The sequence below is a fragment of the Rhinopithecus roxellana genome, chromosome 9 (genome assembly GCF_007565055.1).
Source record: "Rhinopithecus roxellana isolate Shanxi Qingling chromosome 9, ASM756505v1, whole genome shotgun sequence".
NCBI classification, from domain to species: domain Eukaryota; kingdom Metazoa; phylum Chordata; class Mammalia; order Primates; family Cercopithecidae; genus Rhinopithecus; species Rhinopithecus roxellana.
Window position 1 is genome coordinate 9,522,271 of NC_044557.1, and position 21,718 is coordinate 9,543,988.

Below are 21,718 nucleotides of genomic sequence, written 5' to 3' on the forward strand. Positions count from 1 at the left end.
CCTTCTAAATGAGTAAGTGTTCCTTCTTTTTTTGGGCAGGGGAAATGAGAAGGATTCTTTAAACATCGGATTGGTAGACTTCACTTTGAAGCCATGTTGTACTGGGCTTTTCTCTGTGAGACTTGATTACTGATTCAATTTCTTATTATAGGCCTATTTAGATTTTGTTTCTTCTTGAATCCATTTTTGGTAGTTTGTGTCATTCTAGGAATTTGTCTGTTTAATCTAGATTATCCAATTTATTACCATGTAATTGTTCATACTATTCTCTTATAATCTTTTCTGTGTCAAGTTAGTAGTAGTCTGTTCTTTGATTCCTGATTGTAATAATTTGAGTTTTCTCTGCTTTTTTTCCTTGGTTGATCTAGCTAAAGATTTACCATTTTTGTTGATCTTTTCAAAGAACCAAGTTTTGCTTTAGTTGATAGTCTCTGTTTTTTGAGATGGACTCTCACTCTTTCACCCAGGTTGGAGTGCAGTGGCTCAATCTTGGCTCACTGCAACCTCCGCCTCACAGGTTCAAGCAATTCTCCTGTCTCAGCCTCCTGAGTAGCTGGGACTACAGGCAGGTGCCACCACGCCCGGCTAGTTTTTGTATTTTGGGTAGAGATGGCGTTTCACCATGTTAGCCAGGCTGGTCTCTAACTCCTGACCTCAAGTGATCCACCCACCTCAGCTTCCCAAAGTGCTGGGAATGTAGGCGTGAGCTACCACGCTGGCCTCTATTGCATTTATTTCCACTCTTGTTTTTATTATTTTCTTCTTTCTGTTTACTGTGGATTAAGTTTTTGTTGTTGTTGTTGTTTTCAGGTAGATTAGGTTGTTAATTTGAGATCTTTATTTTTATTTTTATTTATTTTATTTTTTGTCTCCGAGGCTGGAGTGCAGTGGCACGATCTTGACTCACTTCAACCTCCGCTTTGAGGTTCAAGTGATTCTTCTGCCTCAGGCTTCCAAGTAGCTGGGATTACAGGCATTCACTGCCACACCAGGCTAGTTTTTGTATTTTTAGTAGAAAAAGGGTTTCACCACGTTGGCCAGGCTAGTCTTGGACTCCTGACCTCAGGTGATCTGCCCACCTCAGCCTCCCAAAGTGCTGGGATTACAGGCATGAGCCACCGTGCCCAGCCTGAGATCTTTATTTTAAAACACAGATGTCCACAGCTATACATTTCCATTTGAGCATTGCCTTTGCTATATCCCATGCATTTTCACTGCTACTTGTTTTTACTTCTTGTAAATGGTTAGGAAAAAACTTAAGACTTAGTGACACATGAAAAGTATATGAAACTCAGATTTTATTGTGTATAAATAAGGTTTTGTTGGAACAGAACCACATCCTTTTGTTTACATGTTGTCTATAGTTAATTTTCATCCCAGAGTGGCTGAGTTGAGTAGTTGCAACAGAGACATTCTGGCTGGTAAAGCCTAAAATGTTGACTCTTTTGGTACTTTGCAGAAAACAATTATTGACCCCTGTTGTTAAATATTTTTTGATATACAAATGTTCTACATCATGATAAATTCATCATAAAATCAAAAAATCGTAAATTTAGCCATTATAAGTTGGGAACTGTTTGTATATTCATACTATGAAAAATTGAGCTTTTCATTATTTTTAGCTTGCATGAGAGTTAGAGCTGTATTAGCTTAGAGTGATATTCCTAAGATGATAATATTTGTCATTTGATTTTTCTGTGGATTCTTACGGACTACCTGGTAACATTCAAATACAGAGCACAGTAGGCATTTCTTCACCATGTGATCTTAACCTACTTTATCTGAGGTGTCTTCAATTTCTATCTCTGATTTTAAAGTATTCTTCTAGCCTCATTTAACAATATATATGCAAAGGCCTAATTTTTAAAAAGATTTTTGTGACAACATTTTAAAGACTTTTTTCTAAGGAAAAAATGATGTCTGCAAACATTCATTTATAAGACTGTACAATGAGAAATCTGTGTGAAAAAAATTGAAATGCCAAAATGTTTAGAAAGAAGAATATTTGATAAATTAGAATTCCAGCGATTTAAGTGGAAAAAGTGTATCCTGGGCAGGTGCAATGGCTCACGCCTGTAATCCAAACACTTTGGAAAGCCAAGGCAGGAGGATCACTTGAAGCCAGGAGTTTGATACCAGCCTGGGCAACATAGTGAGATCCTGTCTACCAAAAAAAAATACATTCTAAAACTGTAGATACATATAGTCTTATAACAAATAGGAGCTAAGCTGTTAATGATTGTTTCTGTTTTTAAAAAAGGATTAGTTGTTGATTGCTCCACTCCAAATGCTTTTCATTTTCTACTTTTGTCTTTTCTCCCCTAATTGTAATAAGGAATAAAACATACTATGGTGTGTATGTATGTGAGTGTGCGTTGTGGGGAAAACCTGGCCTCTGTCTTACTGCTCCTGCTCTATACATTCTTTTTGATTTTCATAGCTGAAACTAATCTTTTCCTTCTCTTCCACATTTTGACATTCTTTGTAACTTGTTTGTAGTGCTTAAATTTTGATTTGTATGGTGGCGTGTTTATATCTTGTTTCTCCTACAAGACTTCAGGTTCATTGAGGACACAGTCTATATCTCAGTCTTTATCTCTCATGCATGTAGAATTTTGTTTTTTAAATTTGTCTCCTCAGATGTAGTGGCACACGCCTGTAATCCCAGCACTTTGGGAGGTGGAGGCGGGCGGATCACCTGAGGTCAGGAGTTCAGGACCAGCCTGGCCAACATGGCGAAACCGTCTCTACTAAAAATACAAAAATTAGCCGGGTGTGGTGGCACATGCCTGTAATCCCAGCTACTCAGGAGGCTGAGGCAGGAGAATCACTTTTACTCAGGAGGCGGAGGTTGCAGTGAGCCAAGATCACCCCACTGCACTCCAGCCTGGGCAACAGAGAGAGGCTCCGTCTCAAAAAACATAATAAATCAATAAATTGCATTTTTAAATTCTGTTTCTATAGTCACCATCAATTTACATACATATTTACTTCTCAATATACTTTGTAAGGAATAAGGCTGTCATCTGCCTTAGCCAGCCATGATATAGGTCAAGCTTTTATTATATGTAGTAATGTTTTGAGGAACATAATTGAAGCTTTATTTTATTTTAAACTCTAATAAATACGTAGAAGATTGTTATTACTATTTTTTGAGACAGAGCCTTGCTTTGTTGCCCAGGCTGGAGTGCAGTGGCGTGGTACTCTCGTGGCCCAGTGCAACTCCTACCTCATTCTCCCGAGTAGCTTGGACTGCAGGCGTGTGCCACCACACTTGGCTAATTTTTGTAGAGACAGGGTTTCGCCATTGTTGCTCAGGCTGGTCTCGAACTCCTAAACTTAAGTAATCCGCCCACCTCAGCCTCCCAAAGTGGTGGGATTACAGGCGTGAGCGACCACACCCAGTCTGAAGATTATTTTATAAGTGTGACTTTTTTTTTAAGTGGCTATTTATTCCCAAAGCTATAATTAGCTGAAATAATACTATAATGTTTAAAGCTTATTTAGTTATCCCTGAGGTCATTAGCACAAATCCTGAAATAGAAAATAAAGTAACGATATACTTAGAAATTGAAATAGAAATGAAAATAGCTTACAGAAAATAAACATTGGCAATAACCATGGAAAACATTTTATAATGTGGTTATGCTGTTATCTTTTGCAGAGATAACAGACAGGTTTTATATTTTATTTATTTATTTATTTATTTATTTCAGGGGGAGGCGAGGTCTCTGTTGCCCAGGCTGGAGTGCAGTTGTGTGATCTCCGCCTATTGCACCCTCCGCCTCCCAGGCTCAAGTGATCCTCCCACCTCAGCCTCCCGAGTAGTTGAGACTACAGGAGCGCTCCCAGCTAATTTTGTATTCTCAGTGGAGATGGGGGTTTTGCCACATTGCCCAGGCTGGTCTCGATCTCCTGGATTCAAATGATCCGCCCAACTCAGCTTCCCAAAGTGCTGGGATCAAAGGCTTGAGCCACTGCACCCAGTCTAGTTTTTTATCTTATATGCTGCTTGGATACCTTTGTTGGTCAAGGCTCTGTGACAGAAAGTGCCTTGATTGCTTGGTAATATCTACTCTGGGCCCACGATCTAGGAATGGTAGCCTATATGCCAGGTATTTATTATTGCTGTAAAATACTGCTTATTATGCACATTAAAATCTATTTGCAAAGCTAACTATGCACATATTGTTAAGTTTATTCCTAATTCTACTGAAATTATACGACAAGAGAACTGGCCGGGCCGCGGTGGCTCATGCTTGTAATCGCAGCACTTTGGGCGGCTGACGTAGGTGAATCACTTGAGGTCAGGAGTTCAAGACCAGTCTCGCCAACATGGTGAAACCCCATCTCTACTGAAAATACAAGAAAAATTAGCCAGGCGTGGTGATGGGCACCTGTATGCCAGCTACTCAAGAGGCTGAGGCACGAGAATCGCTTGAACTCGGGAGTGGGAGGTTGCAGTGAGCCATCCCTGCACTCCAGCCTGGGCGACAGAGCAAAACTCTGTCTCAAAAAAAGAAGAAAACTTAGTGGCTGTTAACACTGAAAATACGTACATTGAAATAATATGTCAAATTCAAGTGAATAACTTGTAACAAAGTGTTAAACATAAAAAGCAAAAAAAAAAAAAAAAAAAAAAAATTAAAGGGGTTGTTGAACATGGACTTGTATAGACCTGTCATTTGTATTTGAATCAATTGATATAGCTCATAACTTACATTTATCTTAGCAGATAGGTAGAAGGTTTTTCCATCTACAGAATCTATAATCTTGTCTCAAAATGATTTCCCAAATGTTTTCAGACTTACCTCAGGGCAAACAGCTCATTTCCCTCAACTTTATCTCTCTCTTCCTGCTTATCCCAAAGTCACAAGTCTAGATCAGCAGTGAGCAGCAGGTAGCCCAGAAAAGGCCACACTCAGCCAAATCTGGTAACCTTTAGCTGAGTATACAATGGGGTTACATCTGGCAAAACTGAAAAGTTGAGCAGCATACTGATGTGTTTTGCTTTTGTGCCATTGTAAAGTTGAAAAATCTTAAGTCTAACCATTGTAAATTGGGGACCACGTATACTTTAGTAGTTGAGTCTGATGGGTAGAGAATTTATCAGTTGCGGCCGGGCGCGGTGGCTCACGCCTGTAACAGCACTTTGGGAGGCCAAGGCGGGTGGATCACGAGGTCAGGAGATTGAGACCATCCTGGCTAACACGGTGAAACTCCGTCTCTACTAAAAAATACAAAAAATTAGCCGGGCATGGTGGCGGGCGCCTGTAGTCCTAGCTACTCGGGAGGCTGAGGCAGGCGAATGGCGTGAACCCGGGAGGCGGAGCTTGCAGTGAGCCGAGATCGTGCCACTGCACTCCAGCCTGGGCGACTAAGCGAGACTCCGTCTCAAAAAAAAAAAAAAAAAAAAAAAAAAAAAGAGAATTTATCAGTTGCTTTGCTTCGCAACTGTTACACAGTTCTAAACTCAGATTGGTTTGGTGTAAGAACTTTTTTGAGTTGGATTTGTGCTATCTTTGAAAAATATTTTGAAAATTGGATTATGATATAATCAAGTATTCAAACCTTAAATGTTCAGCCGGGCTGGGTGCGGTGACTCACACTTGTAATCTCGGCACTTTGGGAGGCTGAGGAATGCGGATCACTTGAGGTTAGGAGTTCGAGACCAGCCCGGCCGCCATAGTGAAACCCCAGTCTCTACTAAAAATACAAAAAATTATTGGGGTGTGGTGGTGCATGCCTGTATTCCCAGCTACTCAGGAGGCTAAGGCACGAGAATTGCTTGAACCTAGGAGGTAAAGGTTGCAGTGAGCTGAGATCGTGCCACTGCACTCCTGCCTGGCTGACAAAGTAAGACTCTGTCTCAAAAAAAAAAAAAAAAAATTAAATGTTTAGCTGGATAAATTTTTACTTACACCCATGAAACCATCAACCTGATGAAGATAGAGAACATTTCCAGCTCCCCAGGAGTATTTTTCATTCCCCTGCAGTTAGTACCCTCCCATCCCAGAGATGACCATTATTCCAACTTCTATTACTATACCATAGGTTTGCCTGTTCTTGACCTTCAGATAAATGTTATTATATGTATATCTTCTGTGTCCAGTTCTTTTTGCCCAGTATGTTTGTAAGGTTTATCTGTTTGAACATAATTTTTATTATACTTACTGTTGTGTAATTCACAGTTTTTCAGTAGCATTCTGTCTTTATTTTAAAAGTTGGAACATACACTTTATTATCTCATAAATTTATTCCTTTTATCTTCAGAAGAATTAACTTTTTAATTTTTATTTATATTTATTTATTTTTTAGTAGAGATGAGGTTTCGCCATGTTGTCCAGGCTGGTCTCTATCTCCTGACCTCAAGTGATTCGTCCGTCTTGGCCTCCCAAAGTGCTGGGATTACAGGCCTGAGCCACCGCACCTGGACAACTTTTTTATTTTTTACTTTGTAACTTGTATTTAGATTCAGGAGTACATCTGCAAGATAAACTGCATGTTTTGAGGTTTTGATCTACAGATAATTTTGTCACCCAGGTAATAAACATAGTACCTGATAGGTATTTTTTCTGATCCTTTCCCTCCTCCCACCCTCCACCATCAAGTAGGCCCCAGTGTCTGTTGTTCCTCTCCTAGTATGCATGTGTTCTTGTTATTTAGCTCCTACTTATAAGTGAGAACATGTGGTACTTGGTTTTCTGTTCCTGTCATAGTTTGCTTAGGATAATGGCCTCCAGTTCCATCCATGTTGCTGCAAAGTACATGATCTCATTCTTTAGTTAATGGCTGAATGACATTCCATGGTGTATATAGCTTCTTTATCCCGTTTGCCACTGATGGATGTCGAGGTTGATTTAATGTCTTTGCTGTTGTGTATAGCAATGCAATGAACTTACGTATGCATGTGTCTTTATGAGAGAACGATTTATACTCCTTTGGGTATATATCCAGTAATGGCATTCATTACTGGGTCGAATGGTAATTTTGTTTTAAGTTCTTTGAGAAATGGCCACACTGCTTTCCACAATGGCTGAACTAATTTACATTCTCACCAGCAGTGTAAAAGCATTCCCTTTTCTCTACGACCTTGCCACCATCTGTTATTTTTTGACTTTTTTTTTTTAGGTCAGTATATTTTCCATTTTTACTGTGCATACACGTAATACAATGAATTTAAAAAATGGGTCTTAAAATATGTAGTTTTATCACTTGGTTTACAACTAAATATATTGTGAACATTTTCTCTTCTACAACAGTTAAAAGAATTGCAGAACTTGGAAGAAACAATTTATTAAGCAATCTTGTTAGGGACATTGAAATATAATTTTTTTTTTCTAAGGAGACTTCATTCTTTTTACAATGCTTTTGGGAAAAAAAGGGGAGTCCTTGTCTTACATAGCTTTCTATAGATGATGAAAACTTGCCCTTCCATTTAGCCTTTTCACGTGCTTCTCTACACCTACCAAATCACCAATCAAGTAACCCATTTTATGTTTTCCAACCTCTCCCATTTGCTTCCTCTTTCCTACCCAGTCTCCCTGCACACATGCAAATGGACTTCCATTCCTTCAGCACTCTCGTTCCTCTCCTTAAAGAGGCTTTTTTTTTTTTTTTTTTTTTTTTGAGACGGAGTCTCGCTCTGTGGCCCCTGCTGGAGTGCAGTGGCCGGATCTCAGCTCACTGCAAGCTCCGCCTCCCGGGTTCACGCGTTTCTCCTGCCTCAGCCTCCCGAGTAGCTGGGACTACAGGTGCCCACCACCTCGCCCGGCTAGTTTTTTGTATTTTTTAGTAGAGACGGGATTTCACCATGTTAGCCAGGATGGTCTCGATCTCCTGACCTCGTGATCCGCCCGCCTCGGCCTCCCAAAGTGCTGGGATTACAGGCTTGAGCCACCGCGCCCCGCCGCTTTTTTTTTTTTTTTTTTTTTTTTTTTTTTGAGATGAGTCTGACTGTCGCCCAGGCTGGAGTACAGTGGCGAGATCTCGGCTCACTGCAAGCTCTGCCTCCCGGGTTAGCTGGGACTAGGTGCCCGCCACCACACCCAGCTAATTTTTTGTATTTTTAGTAGAAATGGGGTTTCACCATGTTAGCCAGGATCGTCTCAATCTCCTGACCTCATGATCCGGCTGCCTCGGCCTCCCAAAGTGCTGAGATTACAGGCATGAGCCACCGCACCCGACTACTTTCTGTCCTTTTAAAGAGACTATTTTAATTTATTTTGATCAACTCTACTCAAAACCGTATCCTAAGGTCCACATTAGGATTAGTCTCTAATAATCTGAAGATATAATTCAGTTGTTTAAAATAGCATATTAAGAAGACTTTGGTAGAATTACATGTATCAGGAAACACTGGACTTGGGCACAATGGAGATATGGCTGATTTTTGAAAAAAAGAAATAGTTTTTTCTGGGAGGGCAGGGCAAAGAGGTAAGAAGTAGTTGGTATCATAAGGAAATGTTAGAGGTCATTTTGGAAATGTATTCATTGTTTTAAGGCAACTAACAAGTGATCATCTTTCAGTTAGGACATTGTAGCAGCAGCCTTTACTGGTCATGAAATTTGCATGATATCTAAAATCATATTTCTGTAAATAGGTCAATGTGGATTAATAGTAACTTTATATAGAAAAGCAGATGCCAGCTAGCATAACAGTGGCAGTGTGGATAGTGGTAGTTCTGGAGTCCTGGAAGCCATGAGATGCTCATCCATCACAAGGCCATCACAGCCAGGTAGATAAATGCCTGAGGAAAGCAGCGGAGCTGACTGTGCCAGCATTTACAAATGGAACACTTCTTGGGCAGCCAGGTGTCATGGGGCACAGACCCACAATTCTCTTTGCAAACATCATGCTCACAGTTCCGTCCGTAGGAGAGGGGGCAGGCACAAAAGGACCCCAGCATGCAGGTTCCACCATTCAGACAGCAGGTTCTGTTTAGCTCCCTTCTGTCCTGTATCTCCATGGGCCGCACAAGTTGGGAAGACCTAGGACGAATTGCAGGCTCCTCCTGGGGCTGAATGCTGTCATTTCTGAAGGTCAGGTCTCCCTGAGATGGATGTGCAAGTTCCTGATGGCCCAGCACTTAACGACCTTTTTTGACTTTTTAACGATAGCCATTCTGCCTGCTGTGAGATGGTATCTCGTTGTGGTTTTGATTTGCATTTCTCTAGTGATTAATGATCTCAAGTATTTTTTCATATGCTTGTCGGCCGCATGTATGTCTTTTGTTTTTTTTATTCAGTCTTGCTCTGTCACCAGGCTGGAGTGCAGTGGCGCGATCTCTGTTCACTGCATCCTCCACCTCCTGGGTTCAAGCAATTCTCCTGCGCCGCTGGGACTATAGGCACGCACCACCACACCCTGCTAACTTTTTGTATTTTTAGTAGAGACGGGGTTTCACTATGTTGGCCAGGTTAGTCTCGAACTCCTGACCTCAAGTGACCCACCCGCCTCAGCTGCCCAAAGTGCTGGGATTACAGGCATGAGCCATGACCACGCCCAGCCTGTCTTCTTTTGGAAAGTGTCTGTTCATGTTCTTTGTCCACTTTTCAGTGGGGTTGTTTGTTTTTTTTAACAGTAAAATGGAAGCAAGTTTATTAAGAAGGTAAAGGAATAAAAGAATGACTACACCACAGAACAGCTAGGTGGTTTGTTTTTTACTTGTAAATTTAAGTTCCTTATAGATTCTGGATATTAGACCTTTGTTGGATGCATAGTTTACATATATTTTCTTCAATCTGCAGGATGTTTGTTTACGCTGTTGATAGTTTCTTTTGCTGTTCAGTAGCTTCTTAGTTTGATTAGATCTCATTTGTCAATTTTTGTTTTCGTTGCAGTTGCTTTTGGCGCCTTCATCATGAAATCTTAGCCAAGTCCTATGTCAATAACATGGTATTTCCTAGATTGTCTTTCGGGGTTTGTTTTGTTTTGTTTTGTTTTTTTGAGATGGAGTCTTGCTCTCTTGCCCAGGCTAGAGTGCAGTGGCGTGACCTCAGCTCACTGCAAGCTCCGCCTGTAATCCCAGCACTTTGGGAGGCGGAGGCGGGTGGGCGGATCACAAGGTCAGAAGATTGAGACCATCCTGCCTAACACGGTGAAACCCCGTCTCAATCAAAAATACCAAAAATTAGCCAGGTGTGGTGGCGGGCACCTGTAGTCCCAGCTACTCAGGAGGCTGAGGCAGAAGAATGGCATGAACCCGGGAGGCGGAATGAAAGTTGTCTTTTCATTTTCTTAATAGTGTCCTTTGAAACACAACAGTTAATTTTGATGATTTCTAATTTACCTACTTTTTTCTTGTCAGTTGTGCTTTTGGTGTTATGTCTAAGAAATTGCCAGATCTGAGATCACAAAGATTTATGTATGTTTTCTTCTAGTTTTATAGTTTTATCTCTTACATTTAGGTTTTTGGTCAGTGTTTACAATTGGTATGAGGTAGCAGTCCAACTTCTTTGTATTACGTGTGGATATCCACTTGTCCCAGCTACATTTGTTAGAAAGACCATTCCTTCCCTGTTGATTTGTTTCAGAAGTAAGTTGACAGTAAATGTGATGTTTTATTTCTGGATTTTCAGTTGATTTATATGTCTGTCTGTACTCTAGTACTAGTCTTTCTGAATGTTACTTGGTAGGAATTTTTGAGATTGAGAAGTGTGAGTCCTCTAACTTTGTTCTTTTTCAAGATTTTTTGTTGTTGTTGTTGTTGTTATTCTGGGTCTCTTCAGTTTCCATACAAATTTTAGATTGGGTTTTAATATCTGCAAAGTCAATAGGTATTCTGATAAAGATTGCATTGACTCCATAGATCAATTTGAGGAGTGCTGCCATCTTTAAAATATTACACCTCAGCTGGGCACAGTGGCTCACGCCTATAATCCCAGCACTTTGGGAGGCCGAGGCGGGCGAATCACAAGGTCAGGAGATTGAGACCATCCTGGCGAACACGGTGAAACCTCGTTTCTACTAAAAATACCAAAAATTAGCCAGGCATGGTGGCGGGCGCCTGTAGTCCCAGCTACTCGAGAGACTGAGGCAGGAGAATGGTGTGAACCCGGGAGGCGGAGGTTGCAGTGAGCTGAGATCGCGCCACTGCACTCCAGCCTGAGCCTGGGTGACAGAACCAGACTTTGTCTCAAAAGAAAAAAAAAAAAAAATTACATCTCCCAGTCCGTGACAGTGGGATATCCTTCCATTTATATAGATTTTCATTAATTTCCTGATATGTTGTTTAGTTTTCAGAAAAAGGTCTTTAACATAGCTATTTACACATATACATATGTGCATACACACAAACCACCTATACAATATCCTGGTTATACTTAATGTTATGTAAGTGTTGCAGTTAATACTATTGTTATTAATCTTTTTATATGTCTCTAACACTTTGGGGAAGGTGGGTTGAAACAGAAAAAAAGTTAATAGAAAAGTATTTAATCAGGGGGCCGGGCACGGTGGCTCATGCCTGTAATCCCAGCACTTTGGGAGGCTGAGGCGGGTGGATCACGAGGTCAGGAGATCAAGACCATCCTGGCTAACACGGTGAAACCCCATCTCTACTAAAAATACAAAGAAAAAATTAGCCAGGCATGGTGGTGGGCGCATGTAGTCCCAGCTACTTGGGAGGCTGAGGCAGGAGAATGGTGTGAACCTGGGAGGCGGAGCTTGCAGTGAACCGAGATTGCGCCACTGCTCTCCAGCCTGGGCAACAGAGCAAGACTGTGTCTCAAAAAAATAATAAATTAATTAACTTTTATCTAGACTGTTTGCTATAAGAAAAGCTGAAATTACTTGTACTTTGTTCTTTAGTAGAGATAATATGTAAAAAGCATCAAGTATATGGCCAAATGTAAATATAAGCAGGAAACTGTATGTATAATATGATCCCAGTTTTGTAAAATGTGCATCTATTCCTTAATTGACATGCATGGGAAAAATCTGAAGGAAATGCATCAGAAAATTACCTGTTTATTCTTGGCTAGAAGGATTTGATTATTTATAGTTTTTCAATTTTTCTGTATTCTGCTTTGAACATGTATGTATGTGAACATGTACACATGAAGAAATAATACTAAAGTTGCTGGATTAAAAACATTTTTTTTTCTTAAGTTTTCTGTGGAGTGGGTCTCACTATATTGTTTAGGCTGGTCTTGAGCTCGTGGTCTCAAGCTGTCCTCCTACCTCAGCCTCTCAAAGTGCTGGGATTATAGACATGAGCCACCATGCTCAGCCAAAGTTACTGTTTTTATTTTATTTACTTATTTATTTATTTATTTATTTTGAGATGGAGTCTCACTCTGTTGCCCAGGCTGGAGTGGAGTGGTGCAGTCTTGGCTCACTGCAACCTCTGTCTCCCCGTTCAAGCGATTCTCCTGCCTCAGCCTCCTGAGTAACTGGGGTTACAGGCATGCACCACCATGCCTAGCTAGTTTTTATATTTTTAGTAGAGACGGGATTTCACCATGTTGGCTGGGCTGGTCTTGAATTCCTGACCTCAAGTGATCCGCCTGCTTCAGTCTCCCAAAGTGCTGGGATTTCAAGCATGAGCCGCTGTGCCCGGGTGAAAGTTACTGTTTTTAAATAGTGTAGTAAGCATGTAGAGATATTAGACAACTGATTTAGTTTATTTATCTGAGGCTTTTTTCTTTTTCTTTTTCTTTTTTTTTTTTGAGATGGAGTCTCCCTCTGTTGCCCATTGATGCAGTCTCGGCTCACCACAACCTCTGCCTCCTGGGTTCAAGCGATTCTCCTGCCTCAGCCTCCCGAGTAGCTGGAATTACAGGCACACGCCATCATACCCGGCTAATTTTTGTATTTTTAGTAGAGATGGGGTTTCACTATGTTGGGCAGGCTGGTGTCAAACTCCTGACCTCACGTGATCTGCCTCCCTCACCCTCCCGGAGTGCTAGGATTACAGGCGTGAGCCACTGCACTCAGCCAAGGCTTTGTTTCTTTATGTAAAATGTTAGTTATATTATTTGTCTTGCCTACTTTATAAACACATTGTATAAAGATATTTTTAAAATATATCTATATTTTGGAAGTTGTGAAGCCCTGTGGAAATATCTGAAGGGGCACACATTGCTGTTCAGAAATCTGAGAAATCATCTTTATCCCTAGATAAAACTTAAATAACAGCTGTTGGGTTGTTTTTAGATTCAGGATGTTGTTTTAATAGTATTGAGGGCCCACATTTTAAAGGTATTTTTAGGCCGGGTACGGTGGCTCATGCCTGTAATCCCAGCACTTTGGGAGGCCAAGGTGGGCGGATCACAAGGTCAGGAGATCAAGACCATCCTGGCTAACATGGTGAAACCTCGTCTCTACTAAAAAATAGAAAAAATTAGCCAGACGTGGTGGCGGGCGCCTGTAGTCCCAGCTACTCAGGAGGCTGAAGCAGGAGAATGGTGCAAACCCATGAGATGGAGCTTGCAGTCAGCCGAGATCTCGCCACTGCACTCCAGCCTGGGTGACAGAGCGAGACTCCATCAAAAAAATACAAAACAAAAAAACATATTTTTAGGATTTAGCATTTATCTTCACAGTTTTTTAAAGTATTCTTCTGCTACTAACTTATTGGAATTTAAAACAGTATCTAATAGCATTATTCAAATGATTTTTCCACCAGGCACGGATGGGCAGAAGCCTTTGCAGGTATCAGAAGTTCACATATCAAATATATCTGCCCGCATGCGTGAGTATTTCTGATCTTCAGACTTTTGATTCAGAGTCTGGAGAGGAGCAATTGTGATTGCTTTACCCTTCCAGAAAAGTATTTGAATATAGTTAATTTTTATTTTTTAAATATTCTGTTTAAAAATAAAGATTAGTAGAATTTCTTAAAACTAAAATGGTTTCTTAAATTTTTTTTTCTCTTTTTCTCTTTTGTTAAGCAATTTAAAATATTGCTGTCTTGGAAGTCAGCTGAACTTAAGACCAGAACAATTATTTAATTAATTGATTTATTTATTTTTGAGACAGAGTCTCACTCTGCCACCCAGGCTGGAGTGCAGTGGTGTGATCTTGGCTCACTGCAGCCTCCGCCTCCTGGGTTCAAGCGATTCTCCTGCCTCAGCTTCCACAGTAGCTGGGATTACAGGTGTGTGCCACCACGCCCAGCTAGTTTTTGTATTTTTGGTAGAGACGGGGTTTCACCATGTTGGCCAGGCTCAAACACCTGACCTCAAGTGATCTACCTGCCTTGGCCTCCCAGAAAAATTATTTTAGATATACAAATATCTATAAAGTTCTAGGATATCCCTAGGGTATCTCTGAAGGGGATTTACCTGTTAGATTTGTGAGAAATCTTTATTATGTTGAAAACACTCTTTAATTTTATCATTTGGGGCAATGTTGATGTACTGTGGAAAGAGCACAGACTTTAGAATATGGTAGGTTTGGTTTTGAATTCTGGCTCTGAAAGTACTTGTGGATGTCAAAAAGAAATTAGTAAATTTTGAGCAAACTTGGAAGATCAATAAGATTGGCACATTAGGTCAAGCTTGTCCAACCTGTGGCCCAGGTCAGCTTTGAATGCAGCCCAATACAACAAATTAGTAAATGGTCTTAAAACGTTATGAGATTTTTTTTTTTTTTTTTGCTATTTTAAATATAATTTTATTTTTTACCTCATCAGCTATTGTTAGTGTTAATGTATTTTTATGTATGGCCCAAGACAATTATTCTTCCCATGTAGCCCAGGGAAACCAAATGATTGGACATCCTTGATTTAGGTCAAAAGGTTGCTGAGAAGCAGTCACCATGGAGAAGACAAGAAGGGATTGGACATACTCATATCAGTTAGTAATTCATCCCCAGAAGTGGTAGTAGCAGTAGAGTTGGGACAGATACATGAACATGAAAGAGGGAATGGGAAGAAGAACAGTAGCTGAGAAGATTGGATAAGAAAACATTTCGTCCTCTTTTTATCCTGAAATACAGGGTCTTGTCTTACCTCTGTAGGCTACAGTGAATACTGTGGCTAGGGTCTCTATGTCCTCTCATTCTGCTCAAGCAAGAGACAGAATTCTTTTTACTCTTTTTCTTTCTTTCTTTCTTTTTTTTTGAGACAGTCTCTCTGTCGCCTAGGCTGGAGTGCAGTGGCATAATCCCGGTTCACTGCAACCTCTGCCTCCCGGGTTCAAGCGATTCTCCTGCCTCAGCCTCCCGAGTAGCTGGAATTACAGGCACCTGCCACCATGCCCGGCTGATTTTTTGTGTTTTTAATAGATACAGGGTTTCACCATGTTGGCCGGGCTGGTCTCAAACTCCTGACCTCAGGTGATCCGCCCACTTTGGCCTCCCAAAGTGCTGGGATTACAGGCGTGACCCACCCCGCCCAGCCCAGAATTCTTTTTTTTTTTTTTTTTTTTTGAGACGGAGTCTCGCTTTGTCACCCAAGCTGGAGTGCACTGGCCAGATCTCAGCTCACTGCAAGCTCCGCCTCCCGGGTTCACGCCATTCTCCTGCCTCAGCCTCCCGAGTAGCTGGGACTACAGGCGCCCGCCACCTCGCCCGGCTATAGAATTCTTAATTACATTGGAATGGATATTGATATTTGCCCTAATTTGAACTGCTTTGAAAGGCTGTTGCCCAACATAGGGAAGTTTGTATTCTCAAAGAAATGTTGATAGTTTTAACCTTTAAGGTGGGCTTCATGAATCAGGATGAAAGTGGTAAGATGTAGTTAGAGTGTGTTTATTTTTCTTTCGTTTGGATGGAGCCGAATTCTGATTATCTAGCATATTTTTAATCACAGACTTGAATTGGCTATAGTGGGCACTTAGGCAAATTTTGGATTTCCCTTATTTATTTAGAGGTTTCTTGATCAAGTGAGTACATAGCTAAGAACTAGAAAATTAACAAAAGTGTAATCTGAGCATAGGAGAATTGATGCTACAGTATCAGTGTAATAAATCGCTCATTGTCCTTAGCCCCATACCAGAATCTCGTATTTTATACATTTCCAACTGTCTTGGTTTCTGGTTTCTCTTCTCGTGTCTGAGAAGTCAAAGGTAGTAAGTAAGGGTGTTGAGAAGGAAAATGTATTTGTCAAACTTCGTCGTTTGTTGCTGTTGCTCTGTCTTCAGAACACATTTGGAGGGGCATGGAAAGCAGAGTTGTACAGGTATGGATGAAGTAAAACAGTTCATATGTTAAAACTGTAGCATATAGTTTTGTGTAGGTCTCAAGTAATTATCTATTTTTGATTAATGGAATTTATCAGTTCTTATGTGTTGTTATTCTGATTTTGTTGTTTTGTTTTTTTCTTTTCCATGTAGGCCTGTTAGGCCTGTTACATTAAATATGAACATGGCTATGCCTTCATGGTAAGTAAGAATTTACTTATTCAATAAGAACATTATATTACTGATTTAATGTTATCAGAAATGCTTTTGTGTACAGCAATTTTTATTTAGCTGTTTTTTAAATTGCAAAGTTGCATAGTTAACCTTAACCTTTATTTATTTACATTTTTATACTCTAGATTTAGGGGTAAACTTAAGGAGCTGTACATACAGGTAGAGAAATAGGAGAGAATGTTTGAATAAAAATAATGTGGGAGAGTATCTTCTGCTGCTTGATAAACCGTTGTTGGTTTTAGTAACCCAACATTCGAATGACCCCTATTAAACCACAGCCTCCAATTTCTTGCCTGTCTGGGTTGTTTTTAAGGAAACCGCTTCCTTTCCAGCCCTCTGAAGATACCCTCACATTCCCTCTGCACTTTATTGTCAGACAGTAGGGTCAGTTTTTTGTTCCTGTGTGCTACTTCCAGACTATGATTTTTCCTGACTGTTCTCTGAGACTCCTACCATCAGGTCTGTTAAAAAACGATGACTTTAGCCAGCCATGGTGGCTCACACCTGTAATCCCAGCACTTTGGGAGGCTGAGGCAGGCTGATCAACTGAGGTCAGGAGTTCAAGACCAGCCTGGCCAACACAGCAAAACCCCGTCTCTACTAAAAATACAAAAATTAGCCAGGTGTGGTGGCATATGTCTGTAGTACCAGCTACTCAGGAGACTGACACAGGAGAATCGCTTGAACCTGGGAGGGGGAGGCTGCAGAGAGCTGAGATCATGCCACTGCACTTCAGCCTGAGCAACAGAGTGAGACTTCATCTCAAAAAAAAAGAAAAGAAAAAAAAACATAAAATAAAATAAAAAAGAATATTTCTGGTTAGCCTTTTAATCCAAGCTACCATGAATGGAATAAAATATACTTACTACAATAATAGATTTTCTTAGAATCAAATGGTTCTTTTAAGATTTTGCCTTATTTTACAGGTTTGATATTATTGGGCTTTCACCAGATTCACAGGAGGATGAATCTGGGATTAAACAAGCAGCAGAAAATAGTAAGTACAGAAAATGTTTATGAAGCCAAAAGTGTTCTTAAATGTTTTTAGTAGATTCAGTAATCATATCAGTACTGGTTAAAAATTACACATTTGGGCCAGGCACGGTGACTCATGCCTGTAATCGCAGTACTTTGGGAGGTGGAGGTGGGTCGATGACCTAAAGGTCAGGAGTTTGAGACCAGCTTGGCTAGCATGGTGAAACCCCATCTCTACTAAAAATACAAAAATTAGCTGGGCGTGGTGGTGGGCGCCTGTAATCCCAGCCACTTGAGAGGCTGAGGCAGGAGAGTTGGTTGAACCTGGGAGGTGGAGGTTGCAGTGAGTTGAGGTCGCCCCACTGCACTCTAGCCTGGGCAACAAGAGCGGAACTTCGTCTCAGAAAAAAAAAAAATTACACATTTATCTAATCTCAGGAGGCATTGCTGTTTCCTTCCTTTCACCCCCTGCACCCCAGAGAGGGTCTTGCTCTGTCACCCAGGCTGGAGTGTAGTGGCGTGATCAAAACTCACTGCAGCGTTGACCTCCTGAACTCAAGCGACCCTCCCACCTCATCCTCCTGAGTAGGCTGGGGCCACAGAGATGCATACCACCATGCCCAGCCAGTTTTTAATTTTTTTATTTTTGTAGACACGGGGTCTCCCTATGTTGCCCAGGCTTGTTTTCCTTTCTGGTCACTCTGTTACTTGTTTGCCACAGTGTCCATGTGGACTCAGTTGAGTATGGGCAATGGAGATGAAGTGGATGGGGAAAAATTGCATTTATCAAGCTTTAACTCTGTCAGACATATAATAGTTTTGCTTTGATTTACATAGGAAAATGGAGAAAACAACAGAATGTTTAATAGTTTGGGCCGGCCAGGCATGGTGGCTCATGCCTATAATCCCAGCACTTTGGGAAGCCGAGGTGGGCAGATCATCTGAGGTCAGGAGTTCAAGACCAGCCTAGCTAACATGGTGAAACCCCGTTTCTACTGAAAAAAATTAGCTTGGCATGGTGGCGCACACCTGTAATTCTAGCTGCTCGGAAGGCTGAGGCAGGAGAATCGCTTGAACCCAGGAGGCAGAGGTTTCAGTGAGCCGAGATTGCACCATTGCACTCTGGCTTGGGCAACAAGAATGAAACTCCATCTCAAAAAAAAAAAGTGTTGGCCAGTTGTCTTCATTAAAGAGACTTGGAATAACAGTGAAAATAATGATATAATGAGTATAATGATAAGAAACAGTGAAAATGTGGCCAAGTGTGGTGACTCACGCCTGTAACCCCAGTACTTTGAGAGGCCGAGGCAGGCGGATCACCTGAGGTCAGGAGTTCGAGACCAGCCTGACCAACATGGTGAAACCCCATCTCTACTAAAAATACAAAAAAATTAGCCAGGCGTGGTGGCAGGTGCCTACGATCCCAGCTACTTGGTACGCCGAGGCAGGAGAATCACTTGAACCCAGTAGGCGGAGGTTGCAGTGAGCTGAGATTGTGTCATTGCACTCCAGCGTGGGCGACAGAGGGAGACTCTGTCTCAAAGAAAAAAAAGTTGTTAATTTTAGTGCGGTAGTAATAACAGGTGCCACTGATTGAGCACATAACTGTTTAGAAGCTAGGTATTTTTTATGGAGCACCTCATTTGACACCCCTGTGAAGTATCAGCTCTGCTTTACAAAACCTCGAAAGTCTGGTCTCTGGTTAGTACTCCATCTCCTTTATGATTTTGATAATTCCATTTGTTGGGAGGGGAAACAGAACACTAACTTACTAGGATGTGTCTATTTTTAAGAAATGCACAGGAGGCCGAGCACAGTGGCTTATGCCTGTATTACCAGCACTTTGGGAGGCTGAGGCGGGTGGATTGCCTGAGGTTGGGAGTTCGAGATCAGCCTGACCAACATGGAGAAACCCCGTCTGTATTGTAAATACAGAATTAGCTGGGCATGGTGATTCCTGCCTATAATCCCAGCTCTCCGGGAGGCCGAGCCAGGAGAATCATTTGAACCCGGGAGGTAGAGGCTGCAGTGAGCTGAGATCCCACCGTTGCACTCCAGCGTGGGCAATAAGAGCGAAACTCCGTCTCAAGAAAGAAGGAAAGAAATGCACAGGAATATGCTTTTCTTTTACACGTGTGTACCGAAATATTGACAAGTATAATAATGTGAGGAGTGGGATTGCTTTCAGGAAAATCTGTTTGGTGACTCCTGAGTGTGGATGGTGTAGGTGGATGTGGGCAGCAATGGCGAGACAGGCTGGCTGTGAATTGTTCTGCTTTTTGGTAATTTTTTTATTTACATAGTGTATCAGTTATTTAGAGACTGTTGTTTAGAGACTGTTATTTAGAGATTATTGCCCAGGTTAGAGTACAGTTGGCGATCATATCTCACTGCAGCCTCAAATTCCTGGTCTCCAGCAACTCTGCCGCCTCAACTCCTGAGTAGCTGGGACTACAGGCATGTGCCACCATGCCTGGCTAATTTTTAAACTGTTTTGTAGAGACGAATTCTCATTATGTTGTCCAGGCTGGTGGGAAACTCCTGCCCTCAGGTGATCCTCCCCAAAAGTACTGGGATTACCGGCACGAGCCATTGGGCGCAACCCTTTTGTTTTAAAAGAACTCTTGAAGGTCTTTAAAACAGGGAAAATACATTCAAAAGATGTGAGATATTTGGGAATGTCAAACCAACAACACTGACTTACGGGATTATCAAAAAGTAGTTTAAAGTTAGAATCCTAGAGTTAGGATTTTGTCTGAAAATAATAGACAGCAAAAGTTCGAGAGTAAGGGTTAGACGCTGTGGAAAACAGAGAGGACCTGGGGCCTGTGAAGAAGATAAGTGGGCCTCATGAGTTCCAGAATGAAAAATTCTGTCCTAACAGTAGAGTTGGCCTACAAAATACTTGTTACTTCTTTCCTCTATGAAGTGATGACTCACTGGAGAGAATTAGAATCAGACTCAGCCAGGAAAGAAAGAGCAAAAGAGAATGTGCTACTGAGCAAAGAAGACAGTGGTCAGGTTACATAGTTGGGGGTACATAGTGCCCGTACCCTTAGGTGAAAGATGATTGAGGCCAAAGGATGTTGCTCATACCTGTAATCCTAGCACTTTTTGAGAGGCTGAGGCAGGAGGACACTTGAGCCCAGGGGTTCAAAACCAGCCCGGGCAAGAGTCTGTACAAAAAATAAACAAAATTAGCTGGGCGTGGTGGCACATATCTGTGGCCCCCCAGCTGCTTGAGAGTCTGAGGTGGGAGGATTGCTTGAGCCTGGGAGGTCAGGCAACAGAGTGAGACCTTGTTTTGAGAGAGAGAGAGACAGAGAGAGAGAGAGAGAGAGAGAGCCAAAGAGATTGATTCTCTAATTTTTTTTTTTTTTTTTTTTAGATGGAGTCTTGCTCTCTTGCTCAGGCTAGAGTGCAGTGGCACAATCTCAGCTCAGTGCAACCTCCACCTCCCAGGTTCAAGTGATTCTCCTGCCTCAGTCTCCCAAGTAGCTAGACTACAGGTGTGCCACCACACCCAGCTAATTTTGTATTTTTAGTAGAGACGATGTTTAGTAGAGACCATGTTGGCCAGGCTGGTCTCAAACTCCTGGCCGCAAGTTGATCTGCCCGCCTCAGCCTTCCAAAGTGCTGGGATTACAGGCGTGAGCCACTGTGTGCCTGCCCAATTCTGTGATTTTTTTAAAACAATAGAATGAATGGTTTTAAACACTTAACTACGTACAATTTTAAAATGACAACTTTTAGGTACAAATGCCTATGGTTCATTGAAGAGAGAAACATGGAATATATATGAGCAGAATTAACTATTAATTTTTTAAGAATCCATCTCTTGAGAGAAAGAACTGTTGTTAAAATATTTAATGGGAATTTTATTTTTTTATTTTCAATTTTTGTGGGTACATAGTAGGTGTACATATTTATGGGTACGTGAGATGTTTTGATACAGGGATGCAATGTGCAATAAGCACATCATGGAGAATGGGGTGTCCATCCCCTCAAGCATTCATCCTTTGAGTTACAAAGAATCCAATCACTCTTGTAAGTTATTTTAAAATGTACACTAAGTTACTATTGACTATAGTCACCCTATTGTGCTGTCAAATAGTAGGTCTTACTCTATTTTTTTTGTACCCATTAACTGTCTGTACCTCACCTCCAGCCCCCCACTACCCTTCCAGCCTCTGATAACCATGCTTCTACTACTCTCAGTGTCTGTGAGTTCAGTTAGTTTTAGATCCCACAAAAAAGTGAGAACATGCAATGTTTGTCTTTTCTGTGTCTGGCTTATTTCACTTAATGATATCCAGTTCCATCTGTGCTGTTGCAAATGACTGAATCTCATTATTTTTTTATGGCCGAATACTACTTC

The 21,718-nt window shown here is 41.3% G+C and overlaps 1 protein-coding gene and 1 pseudogene across 2 annotated transcripts in view; one reads left to right on the forward strand and one right to left on the reverse strand.

The window, feature by feature from the left end:
* Positions 1-21,718, forward strand: part of LYPLA1 (lysophospholipase 1) — a 43,439-nt gene that overhangs the window by 10,364 nt on the left and 11,357 nt on the right. Inside the window, exons 3-5 of one of the 2 annotated variants that reach the window (XM_010388002.2) lie at positions 13,632-13,697; positions 16,285-16,332; positions 17,292-17,362. In XM_010388002.2, coding sequence (XP_010386304.1) covers positions 13,632-13,697; positions 16,285-16,332; positions 17,292-17,362 — 185 coding nt within the window. The remainder of the gene's footprint in view (positions 1-13,631; positions 13,698-16,284; positions 16,333-17,291; positions 17,363-21,718) is intronic. The other variant, XM_030937898.1, reaches the window with a different exon arrangement.
* On the reverse strand, positions 8,615-13,111 carry LOC104681663 (annotated as a pseudogene).